We start from the raw sequence: 13,515 nt of genomic DNA, 5'->3' as shown, positions 1-13,515 counted from the left end.
TTGCGGCTTCCCTGTCACATGACCACATTTGGGACTTGATGTGTACCTTCTCTCCATTAGGGGCACTGCTTTGTTTATAGCTCTGAAGTTGATCACAGTGCTTCACATTAAAGGGATACAGATTATAAGATAAAGCAGATACCGTAGAAGAATTACCCTTTCGTGTACATGTCATAATTTGAATTTAGGGACTGAATTTCATGGAGTCAGGAAGAAGAAGGCCAACTCTATTTTCCTGTTTGCTTCCCATAATCCTTGATTCCCTTACTGATTTAAAGTCCATTTATCTGAGCCTTGAATATATTACACGACACAGCCTGAATAGCTCTCTGTGCAAGGAAATTTGCAGATTTACTTCTCTCCAACAGAACTAATTTCTCTTCATCTCTGCCCTAAACGAATTACCTCTTACTCTAAGATTGTCCTTTGATCCTTGTGTGTCCCACAAGGAGAAACATCCTCTCAGCACTTATCCCGTTAAGTCTCCTAAGAATCTTGTATTCAATAACAAGGTCACCTCTCATTTCCCTAAACTCATTGAGGACAGTCCAATCTACTTGACCACTCCTCATAAGACAATCCCTCCATATCTGAAATCGACTTAATGAACTTTGTCTGCTATGCATCCAATGACAGTACATATTTCTTTAATTAGGGGATCAAAATCATTCACAATATTTCATGTGTGATCCAACTATTGCCTTTGTGCAGTTTTAGCAAGACTTTATTTTTGATAAACCATTCCCTTTGAAATGATGGTCAACATTCTATTTGCTCTCTCTATTAACTGCTGAACTTGTACATTAGCCTTGTGTGATTCATGAATGAGGAAAACTAAACCCATCTGTGCTGTAACATTCTGCAGTCTATCTTGATTTTAAAACTTTTCAGTTCCTCTATTCTTCCTGTGAAAGTGCATAAGTTTGCAATTTCCCACATGAAATTCCATTTGCCAAGTTTATTTTGCCTATTCACTTAACCTGTCCACATTCCTCTACAGATTCTTTGTGTCATCTTCATTACTTGTCTTTCCAAATGTTTTTGTGTCATCTGCAAACTTAGCGATAGTACATTCATTTCCCTCATTCATTATTCATAAATATTGTAAATATTTGTGGCCCAGTATTGATTCCTGTGGCATTCCATTAGTTATAGATGCCATCCTGAAAATGCCCCATCCCTCATTATCCCAGCTCTATTTTTTATGAGTTAGCTAATCCTTTATCCATGCTAATGTAATATTCCCAACACCATGGGCTCTTATCTTATTAAGTAGCCTCATGGACAGCCTCTTGAATCAATGTCTTTTGAAAATCCAGATATCACTTGAGTCAGAAACAAACTGTGCGAAACTTTGGTCAGGATAATTACAAAGGGATGAGAGCAGATTATCTGAGGTTGACTGGGAAAGGAATTTAGCAAAAAAGATAGGTGATCCACAAAAATCCACATTACATCTACTAGATCCCATTTATCTTGCTTATTACCTCCTCAAAGAATTCTAATAAATTTGTCAGGCTTCATGAAGCCATTCTGTCTCTGCTTCTTTTATCTTGTATTTCTTAATGTTCCATGATTAAATCCTTTATAATAGATTCGAACATTTTTCCAATTGAAGATGTTATGCTAACTGACCTATAGTTATCTGTTTCTGTGTCCCTCACTTTTTGAATAAAAGTGTAACATTGACAGTCTTCCAATCTCTGGGACTCTTCTACTTTCGGAAGAATATTAACTGCACATCCTCTGGGGCTTCTTCATTCAATATCCTTAGATGCAGACAATCAGGCCCTGAGGACATGTACATCTTTAGCTTTCTTCGTAATCTTTTCTCTCATGATATTTATTGTGTTAATTTCCTCTCCCCTCTGTGTTTCGACTATTTAGTATTGTTGGAATGTTAATAGTACCTTCCACTGTGAAGACTGATGTATGGTATTTTTCAACTGCATTGTAATTTTCTGGTTCATTATTATCATTATTATTTATTCAACTTTATTCTCCAAGAAGCCTATGTTCACTTTATCCTTTCTGTATATTTAAAGAAGCACTTACTGTTCATTTTTATGTTATTTGCTAGTTTACCTGAAAGTTTATGTTCTCCCTTTGTTGGGCCTCTTGTTGTTTTAAACTTTTTGTTCCCAAGATTCTGGTTTACAACTAATCTTCACCACATTGTATGTTTTTGTTTCAACTTGACACTATCCTGAACTTCTTTGGATATTGTTGGTTTATCCCCTTTCCAGAATCATTTTTCCTGAGTAACATTTATCTTTATTGTGAGTTATGAACATGTCTGTCATTGTTCACCATTTACTTATTCTGGCAGGTACCTTTCCCAGTTAACTCCAGGCATTCCTGAAGAAGGGCTTTGCCTGAAACATCGATTTTCCTGCTCCTTGGATGCTGCCTGACCTGCTGCACTTTTCCAGCAACACATTTTTCAGCTCTGATCTCCAGCATCTGTAGTCCTCACTTTCTTCTACCCTCATTCCCTTTTTAATTACCCTTATATAAATTTCAACCTGTTGTTTACTGAACCAACATTCTCACTCTCAAACTGAACATTAAATCTTACCTTGTTATAATCATTGTTCCCTAGAGGAACTATTAATCTAAAAAAAAATTATTAAACCTGCTTCATTAAACTTTCCAGATCCAAAAAAAGCCTGATCACTGGATGGATCCACAACATCTTGTTTAAAAAAGAAGTTCCAAATACATTATAAATTCTTTCTCAGGCTACCACTGCAAATTGAATTTCCCAATCTACATGAAGATTAAAATCATCTATCATTCTTATTTTAAAAATGCCACTTTTACATGGCCTCATTGTTTCCTAAAATATTCTCTGTCTTGCAGTATAGCTACAGTTAGGGGGCCTATAGTCTACTTCCAACAGTGTCTTCTCCTTGCTATTTCTGATCTCTACTAATATGAATTCTATGTCTTTCATTTTTTGCTATCGTACTAATTCCATCTTGTACTAACAAAATGATCTCCATCACAATGATCACCTTTGTGGGATTGTATTATAGACCCCTTAACAGTCAGAGGGAAATTGAAAAACAAATTTGGAAGGAGATCTAAGTTATCTGTAAAAATAATAAGGTGGTTATGGTAGAGGATTTTAACTTTCCAAACATAGATTGGGACTGCCATATGTTAAGGGTTTAGATGGAGAAGAATTTCTTAAGTGTGTACAAGAAAATTTTCTGATTCAGTATGTGGATATACCTACTAGAGAAGGTGCAAAACTTGACCTACTCTTGGGAAATAAGGTAGGGCAGGTGACTGAGGTGTCAGTGAGGGAGCACTTTGGGGCTAGCAACCATAATTCTATTAGTTTTAAAATAGTGATGGAAAAGGATAGACCATCACTTGGAATGCAGGTTCATATCTCCTTGAAAGTGGAGTCGCAAGTAGATAGGATAGTGAAGAAGGCTTTTGGTATGCTTTCCTTATTGGTCAGTGTATTGAGTACAGGAGTTGGGAGGTCATGTTGCGGCTGTACAGGATATTGGTTAGGCCACTTTTGGAATATTGCGTGAAATTTTGGTCTCCATCCTATTGGAAAGATGTTGTGAAATTTGAAAGGGTTCAGAAAAGATTTACAAGGATGTTGCCAGGGTTGGAGGATTTGAGCTATAGGGAGAGGTTGGATAAGGTAGGGCTATTTTCCTGGAGCGTTGGAGGCTGAGGGGTGACCATATAGAGGTTTATAAAATCATGAGGGGCATGGATAGGATAAATTTCTCTGTGGTAGGGAAATCCAGAAAAGGGGCACAGGTTTAGGGTGAGAGGGGAAAGATTTAAAAAAACCTAAGGGGCAACTTTTTCACGCAGAGGGTTGTATACCCAGTTTCAATTGTACTAGCCTCCACCACACCAGAGGAAGTGGTGGAGGCTAATACAATTGCAACATTTAAAAGGCATCTGGATGGGTATATGAATAGAAAGGGTTTGAGAGATATGGGTCAGGTGCTGGCAGATGGGACTAGATTGGGTTGGAATATGTGGTCAGAATGGACGAGTTGGACCGAAGGGTCTGTTTCTATGCTGAACGTCTCTATGACTCTATGACCCATTCCTTTTCACTTGTCCATTTGAAAAATCACACATCCCCCGAATATTTTGTTCTCAGCTTTAATCTCCCTGTTGCCATCTCTGCACAATTGCTATTAGATCATAACGTTAACTTATATTTGTGTCATTTATTCATTTACTTTATTCTGAATGCAATGTGCCATTAATTTTGCATGTTTAATCATGTTTCTCCCTTTGATCCTGTTTTTTGCTTTGTTTTTAGGGCTTGTACTCTCTCTCTCTCCCTTCCTGCCCCACACTGGCTATCATAGTTGCCCTGCTATGTTGCGCATGCCTCGATATCCCCTCTCCAAAACCCTTCCTTCTACTTTAAAAGTAACACTTAAAAATAGCAGGAGCATCCCAGATGCCAGAGTTCCTCTATTCTCCCACTGCTCCATTTCTAACAGATTTAATTTTTGCGAACAGGGAAAGTTGGTGATGCATGATTTGCACAGGAGGGCAGCCTGCACAGTAGCGCTTGACAGCTGGTTCCCGTAGAACTAAGACAGGATTCGTAGCAAGACCCCCCCCCACCCCTCCACCTTTGAAACCCTTGTGGCCACCTAGGCACTGCCTACAGGGTCAGTCTGCCCAGCTCTACCCCATCCTGATCCTCAGGCTTGAAAATTCCACTTTTTGGAATACATATAACGGAGTCAGATTGGACCTCAGTGGACAATTGCCAGCCTTAGATATCTGGTTGAATTGCAGTTATATAAATGAGAGAATTATGAGAGAGGGCAGAATCTTTCTAAATTAATGTAAGTGGTCAAATGAACATCTTCAGCAGTTACTTGCAACAGCTGAAATCGACTTGATTTAATCTGGAGTTTGATGATTTTTCAGGTATCCTTGGCACACAGGACCTTAGTCAGTCATTAAGCATTGTTGCACCCAAACAGAGCAGCATTACGGCTTTCATAAAGACTCTTGACCTATCATAGATTATACAAAGGATGAAGGAACTCAGTAGAGTCCATTCCTGTGTCAAGCAGTATTAACTCAATCCTTTTTTAAATTAAGCAGCTCTTCCTTGATGCCTTTTCCCTGGCTAGTGGTGCTCTGTAACTACAAAGCTGATACAAAATTATATCTTTCTTATTAAAAACTTCCATCCCTATGTAAAGCCTTCCAAAAATCAGCATGGTGTGGCATGGTGGCACAGTGGTTTGCACTGCTGCCTCATACCACCAGATATCTGAGTTCAATTCCAGCCTTGGGTGACTTTGTGTGGAACTTGCACATCCTCCCTGTGTCTGAGTGGGTTTCTTCTGGGAGCTCCGGTTTCCTCCCATAGTCTAAAGATGTGCAGGTTGGGTGAATTTGCTGTGTTAAATTGGCCATAGTGTTCAGGGATATATAGGTTAGGTGCATAAGATAGGGGAATGGGTCTGGGTAGAATACTCTTTGGAGGGTTGGTGTGAACTTTTTGGGCTGTAGGGCCTGTTTCCATACAGTAGGGGTTCCAATTTTAAAGTCTGCTCTAAAAATCCTGAACGTAATGACAATGCTGACAAATTCCACCACAGTTGCTTAGCCAATCCATAACATACTAAAATGATCAACAACATTCTGAAAATGTTAATCAATCTAAGACCCAGATATATCTACATTCACCAAAAGCTAATTAGTTCTTTAACTTATAGACTATCTATGCAACCAATTTAATTGAAATCTTTCTCCTGGTTTTGGGGTTGTATTGTTTACAGACTAATAATCGGGGCCAGAGCATTATCTACACCTACCTACAGTAGGAAAATGAGGCAGTAATGAGGTTTATAAGTTAATCATCAATTTATACTGGTCTATGTTTAAATCACGGCAACTCAATGTGTAAGTGTTTTAAGACAATTGCCTCCTGATCAATGATATAGCAAGGCTGACATTAATGGGAGTATTTAATATTATTTGTTACAAAAAAATATAAGATTATATGTAGGACAATTTATGCATGTATGTGTCTATTTTCATTCATTATGAGAAAACTGTAATAAAAACTACTTTGTAACGTTTTTCCAATGCTAACCTTTCAATCTGGCAGTTGCCACAGTAACTGAAGGCACATTTCAGAATACTGTCCAATGTCATAAGGCTGATTTGTTGGTAGAGCTCCAGTGTATGGCTTTCTTTTGTGTAAATTTGTTCCCATTTATCCTGTACAGACAAATAAATTAATTTTCAACTCATTTTAAGAAACCCTTAAGTGAATCAAAAAGTATGAGATTATTAAAAAATTGAAAAAATACAATGCACTATTTTTGTTGATTTGTCTTTTTTCTCTACTTCCTCCTTCTTCAGTTTCTTGTGAAATACAGCTGGTACATTTCCAGAACTGAGTGAGAAGTCAGGCTTATTAGGGGCTGGAACACTTAAATCTTAGCGCTGAAGTGAACTGGGGAAAATTTCATGTTGGTGAGGTCTAGTAGTAAAGTTTAAAGCAAGCAAAAAATAAAAACCCAATAATAAAACAATCAGACATTAGTTATATGCCTGCAGTTTAAGCTGAGACAAACTCACTTACAGTCACATTTCTTGGATACTAACATTCAACTGCCTGCAAAGAGAGATGCAGGGATTGTGATGTGCAATTGAGCAACACTTGTTGATTGTGTTAAAAGATGTGGGGTGGTCCTGAACAAACATGCGGACACATGCAAGCTGCCAACTTGCCAAGGGGGCTGGAGCAAAACAAACCCAACCCCTCAGAACAGCCGGGAAATGTCAGAATCTGTTTATTCTCCTCCTCTGTCGAAGAAAGCTTGGAGGCTGACTTGGACATGGTGTATGCTGCAGCCTCAATGCCTTTACCACCTGAAGAAGAGGATGAATTTCTTCCGAGATGCCACAAGTGGAAGGCTATAGTATAGTATATGTCACCCATATCCAAGGCTAAGAAAGGCTCCAAGGTAAAGAACTGGTCTACATCCCCAGACTTAGGGAGGGGGGAATGTAGTGATTGTAACAACATCAGCCAGGTGGACCTCATGGGATAGGAGTTCCCTGATTGAGGCTGTTAATCTGGTACAATCAGGGAGCCCTGGCTGACAGATATAAATAGGCGTGTCAAACGTTCTGTTCTCTGTGAAAGCTGAGGAAGCTGAACCAGTGTCAAGTACCCTCCATGTGTGAACGAAGTGTGACTTGATGATGAAATACCAGCCTCTGTGGAGTTATTTTAACATCAGCATTCTTATACAGCCTTCCCCAATGAAGTTCCCATCTGAGTCCTCTGTAATAAAACTCACACCTATGTTATCCTAGCTCCCTGTTCAGTGTCTGGCCACATGCAGATGCCACCTCTACGACCCTTGAAATGAACTGTTTTAGAATATGAAAGGGTGGTTGTGTGTGTAATCAATTGATGGTACATCTTCATTTTCACTGTCTTCTTGCTAATCTTCTGCTCCCTGCCAGAAGGTACTTAGTATGGGAAAAGGGTAAAGTTGTGCTGGGGAGAAAAGGCATACACACACACACACACACACAAACACAAACACACACAAACAGCAGCTTGGAAGTCAGAATGAAATGTGAGATGAGGACAACGTGGGATTGAGATGGAGGATTAGCTACAAAGATGTTTTGATAATTTCAGTTCTGCTACAATGTATGGTCTCAGCAACGGGCATCCTGATAACTATCCTTTAGAATTAAGACATGTAAGAATGCCAGCCCCTTCCATTTCACGTTGCTGATTCTGGGTTGGATTCACCTTGCCCTGAAAGAACATCAAACTTGTCAGTAAGGAGTGTGCAGTCTATTTGGCTAATGCGACTGGTATAGTTGAATAAATGGTAGTGTATGCAAGCTGAGAGATGTGGATGTGAGGCCTGTAACAATGCTAAGTGTATGAGGTGCAGCAAAGCATACAAATGCATTGTGCTTATTGGTCGGTGACAGGCAGGACTCCGGTAAATTGAGCAATCGTTAAGTCTGGTGCTGCAGTTATGGTACGACAAATAGATCCTGTGTATTTAACACCTAGTTCTCCATGCTATTAGCTCAGAGAGCATCTAAGTGCTCCTTAGAAGTGGCTGGTTCCGTGCAGATATGGGACATCTCTCCTATGTTTCATTGCATCTACTAAGTCATCAATGTGCAGTTTATGTAAACCTTAGAGCCAGCTTTCTCCTGTTGTATTATACTTCAATGTTTCACATGTCAGGTTTCCTTACTACATGACCTGCTCCAATGTACCTTTCCTTTTAAAGCTGCAGGTTGCTACAAGTTACCATTTTAGGCCCACTGCTGGTGTACTCAGTTAATGAAAAGCAGGCAGCACCAAGTTGCCATGTGACCTGTACTGTTCACATGAGTTAATTGAGCGTACTGATCAATGCACCCATTTTCAGGAATTATCCAATTTGGCTCGAAGCAATGCCTATTTTCCTTTTGTAGAGCTGGAGTGGGCTCAGTTGTTTTTCAAGTGGTTCAACATTTGTGAGTGGAGATGGGGATGGTGAAGTTTACTTTCAACTTACATTTCTTAAAAATAAATGTCCCTTGTCCTTTTTTACAACAGCAACATTCATTTTTTCAGGTACGACAAGCAAAAGGGATTACTAAAAGTTGAAGTTTCTCATCTTATACGTATTTGGACTAACAGACAAGAAACCAAATATAGAAAGGGAACACCAATATATAGCACAGGAAGAGGAGGGCGAATGGTTGGTCTATGGTCAGCTTGGACATGCTGTTAACTGTAAACTGTCTATTTTAGTTAACTGAATAAAACACAAATCAATAGGTAGACTGTGATTAGTCAGAGTGTAATCAATATAGTAAAATATGTTCTAAGTGTAATAAATGAGTATACTTGCTGCATTGAAATGATCTCTTTCCTGCCAGCAAAAATTAATAACTACGTACTGGAAAATTAAACCATAATACAATTAAGCACCTATTTAAAAAAAGAACAGAACAATGAAATTATAATGAGTTAAAGATTTTTGAAAAGAACATACCAACATGATCTTGGTGGATTCCGCAACCAGTCTTACATACATCTTCAAAACGTCATAGTGAAACCCAGGTGTTAACAGTCGTCTGTGGCGGAACCATTTCTGTCCAGCACTCACCAGTAAACCATCACCTGGGAATCAAAGATATCACTTCTTAATATCATTAAATGTTAAAGTGTATACATTAGTTCCTCATTAGTGTTGCAGTTGTGTTCCCAGAAGGTGCTGTGAATGACAGCTTGAGACATGAGTGACAAGAGACAGAAGGCCGGTCCTGGGCCTCCTTCACCGCCGCTCCCTCACCACCAGACGCTTGGAGGAAGAACGCCTCATCTTCCGCCTCGGAACACTTCACCCCCAGGGCATCAATGTGGACTTCAACAGCTTCCTCATTTCCCCTTCCCCCACCTCATCCTTGTTGCAAACTTCCAGCTCAGCACTTTCACCATGACTTGTCCGGACTGATCCAACCTGCCTATCTTCTTTTCCACCTATCCACTCCACCCTCTCCTCCCTGACCTATCACCTTCCTCTCCTCCCCCACTCACCCATTGTACTCTATGCTCCTCTCTCCCCACCCCACCCCCCTCTAGCTTATCTCTCCATGCTTCCAGCTCACTGCCTTTATTCCTGATGAAGGGCTTTTGCCCGAAACGTCGATTTCGCTGCTCGTTGGATGCTGCCTGAACTGCTGTGCTCTTCCAGCACCACTGATCCAGAATCTGGTTTCCAGCATCTGCAGTCATTGTTTTTACCTAGAAGGCAAACTACAGAGTGAGATCAGTTTTGAGTTGCAGGGTAATGGAGGGGAACTGCAAAAGGAGAGGTAGTGAACCAGAGGGTCAAATGCAACAGGATCAATGGCTGGGAAGATATGCAAACAGGAGTGTTGATGAGCATGAGGTGTAGCAAATGGAGAGGTGACTAACAGAGTGAGCCAGTGGGAGGTAAAGACAGGTCAGAAGGCAGAAGGAACAGCCAAGAAAGTGTCAGAAAGCAGCAAGGGGACTTGCCAGCAGGAGGGGCCACACCATAATGGCACCAAACATGACTCTGTCACAGGAAACATTAACATGAATCAGCAACATGAACTGCAAATACTGGCCCTATTAAAGACATGATATTAAATTGAAACAATTTAACATGGGACAACTTAAAGTGATGGTTTATGTTATTTCAATTTTTAATTGAAATCGCTAGCTCTGTATCCTGTATTTTTCCAGTGACAAAATGTGCAAATGTTCTATATATGAAGTAAATGCAGTCTGTGTTGCTTAATTATTGGTCTTAATAGAAATTGTTGATTTTCAGTTAGGTTGGTAACCAAGCAGTACAATTGGATTCAGCATGATTAAGCATGAAACAATACTAGCTTAGGTGAAGTATACTAACTGTAATGATGCCAGATGGGAACAGGATTTACTTCAATATGATGGTGACTATTATGACAAAGAATTGCAAGCTAGAATTACACTTGGGTGAAGTTTTCAAGGTAGGTAACACTCATGAATAACTATGAAACAATAGTCAAGTCGACTGACAAAAGCGAATAATTTTGCTTCAAAATATTCATGCCATTCCTTATGGTCATGTTCTACTGACTTAAAACCTCAAACTTTCAATGTACATTGTGTTTAGAAATTTTCCTCCTCTCAAAAAATGATTAAAGCACAGTACCAAGCTACAAAATAAAGAAGTCCCAAGTCCAAGTGCTTTTCCTGTTTGATTTAGTTGGTTATAGCTGGGTGACTGGTGAGCACTACATTTGGTCTCAGCATTTGTGCTTGGGACGGAAATAACTCAGAATGATATCTAGTTACTCATGTTCAAAAAGGAGGCAAATAGACTTTGGATGGAAGAACAAGACTTGGTATTGTTGAGATATCTTCCAGGTTCAAATCCTGCTCATGCTGTTTTTATCAAAACAGGAATGGCTACCTGAGGAAGACGGTATTTGCCAGGGAACTGTATGCTATGAGCAGTAATCATCAACATTCAAGTAGAGCACACTGACACTTGGAGGAATTAAAAATATAAACTCCTGTTGATCAGAAAGTGCATCGCCTCAATTTTATTCCAAAGTGACAATATTTCCAAATTCAAATATGTAGCTAGAACAGAGTTGGCTCATGTGGAATTTGGCTTTAGAGGAAGGAAATTGTGGTCAGTCCTTTAGCCTGACTTAAGCAGGTGAGGTGTTAACAGTTTTATAATGGAAGGATAACCAATTCTATGTTTCCCAACTAAATTGATGCCACAGTGTTTATGATTTGAGCCTCTCCTTATCCAAATGCCACATCATAGAATCCCTACAGTGTGGAAATAGGTCCTTCAGCCCAACAAGTCCACACTGAACCTCCAGAACGTAACCTACCCATACCCCTCCACTATTATCCTATAATTACCCCGGACCAATGCACCTAACCTACACATCCCTGAATACTGTGCCCCAATTCACCAAACCCACACATCCTTGGACTGTGGGAGGAAACTGAAGCACCCGGAGGAAACCCAGGCAGAAGTGGGAAAAATGTGCAAACTCCACATTGACAGTCGACCAAGGCTGGCATCGAACCTGGGTCCCTGGCGCTGTGAGGCAGTACAGAGCCAACATGCTGCCACAAATGCTTTTAAGTCACACATCAGTAGTTGTCTATCCAAATATCCAATTCATGGGAGAACAACACTGTTTCTCAAGTACCACTCCCCTTTCAGCACATGAGCACAGAACAGTTCAGGAATGCAGGACCATCATAGGTGTTACCTTTGGCATGAAAATGATGAGATTAAACCTAACTCAGGTACAAAGGAAATTATCAAGTCATGTTGTTCAGAGAGCAAATGTTTCTTCTGAAGGCTTGGTCAAACATTTCTTCCTTAACAAGGAAGCAGGAAATTACAAGATAGACTAAGCGAATAGAAAAAGCTATGACAGATAGACTTAATACAAGAAAATATACGATTACTTTCTTTGGATCTAAGACTATTGTTTTTCACTGGTGAAAGACGAGGAAATGTTGGCTGTTCGTGGATGTGCAGGCTAGGTGGATTAGCTTTGGAAAATGCAATGTTATAGAGTCATAGAGATGTACAGCACGGAAACAGACCCTTCAGTCCACCTCATCCATGCCGACCAGATATCCCAACCCAATCTACTCCCACCTGCCAGCACCCAGCCCATATCCCTTCAAACCCTTCCAATTCATATACCCATCCAGATGCCTTTTGAATGTTGCAATCATACTAGCCTCATTGCCCCTTAGGTCTCTTATATATCTTTCCCCTCTCACCTTACACCTATGCCCTCTAGTTCTGGACTCTCCCACTGAGGGAAAAGACTTTGTCTATTTATCCTGTCCATGCCCCTCATGATTTTGTAAACCTTTATAAGGTCACCCCTCAGCCTCTGACACTCTAGGGAAAACAGCCCCAGCCTGTTCAGCCTCTCCCTATTGCTCAAATCCTCCAACCCTGGCAATATCCTGATAAATCTTTTCTGAACCCTTTCATGTTTCACAACATCCTTCCAATAGGAAGGAGACCAGAATTGCATGCAATTTTTCAAAAGTGGCCTAACCAATGTCCTGTACAGCCACAACTTGACCTCCCAACTCCTGTACTCAATACTCTGACCAATAAAGGAAAGCATACCAAACACCTTCTTCACTATCCTATCTACCTGCAACTCCACTTTCAAGGAGCTATGAACCTGCACTCCAAGGTCTCTTTGTTCGGCAACATTCCCTCGGACCTTACCATGAAGTGTATAAGGAGAAAGTGAGGACTGCAGATGGTGGAGATCAGAGCTGAAAATGTGTTGCTGGAAAAGCGCAGCAAGTCAGGCAGCATCCAAGGAGCAGGAGAGTCGACGTTTCGGGCATGAGCCCTTCTTCAGGAATCGCCGATTCTCCTGCTCCTTGGATGCTGCCTGACTTGCTGCGCTTTTCCAGCAACACATGAAGTCTACAAGTCCTGCTAAGATTTGCTTTCCCAAAATGCAGCACCTCACATTTGTTTAAATTAAACTCCATCTGCCACTCCTCAGCCCATTGGCCCATCTGATCAAGATCCCATTGTAATCTGATGTAACCTTTTTCACTGTCCATTACACTTCCAATTTTGATGTAATCTGCAAACTACAAATTTACTAACTGTTAAAGGGGTGGGGTAGAGGAGGTGGGTCTGGGTGGGATGCTCTTCAAAGGGTGACTGTGGACCCTTTGGGGCAAATGGCCTGCTTCCACAGTGTAGGGATTCCATGATTCTAATAGCTGATCCCCAACCCAAAGAGGACATCCCAGTATAAATGGCCATCTCAATAGTTCCAACATTGCATTCACTCCTCTGGTCAATGTGGCTGATCAGCTTGACCCTGATGCAGTAAATTTAAAACAACATTATCTGGCTTTCAAAGCCACCTTAATATGAAGGTTCCCTCTCCTTCATCCTGTACTGACTACAGTTA

General features: G+C 40.5%; 1 protein-coding gene across 1 annotated transcript in view; it reads right to left on the bottom strand.

Annotated features, from left to right (window-relative positions):
* LOC132818739 (cytochrome P450 4B1-like) overlaps window positions 1–13,515 on the bottom strand; it is a 63,841-nt gene that overhangs the window by 26,431 nt on the left and 23,895 nt on the right. The window contains exons 4-5 of the mRNA XM_060829790.1: window positions 9,054–9,181; window positions 6,116–6,243 (exon numbers count right to left, since the gene is read on the bottom strand). Coding sequence (XP_060685773.1) covers window positions 6,116–6,243; window positions 9,054–9,181 — 256 coding nt within the window. The remainder of the gene's footprint in view (window positions 1–6,115; window positions 6,244–9,053; window positions 9,182–13,515) is intronic.

Source organism: Hemiscyllium ocellatum, chromosome 9, assembly GCF_020745735.1.
Source record: "Hemiscyllium ocellatum isolate sHemOce1 chromosome 9, sHemOce1.pat.X.cur, whole genome shotgun sequence".
Classification (NCBI taxonomy): Eukaryota; Metazoa; Chordata; class Chondrichthyes; order Orectolobiformes; family Hemiscylliidae; genus Hemiscyllium; species Hemiscyllium ocellatum.
The sequence above is the reverse complement of the archived record's forward strand: the minus strand, read 5'-3'. Positions and strand labels throughout refer to the sequence as shown.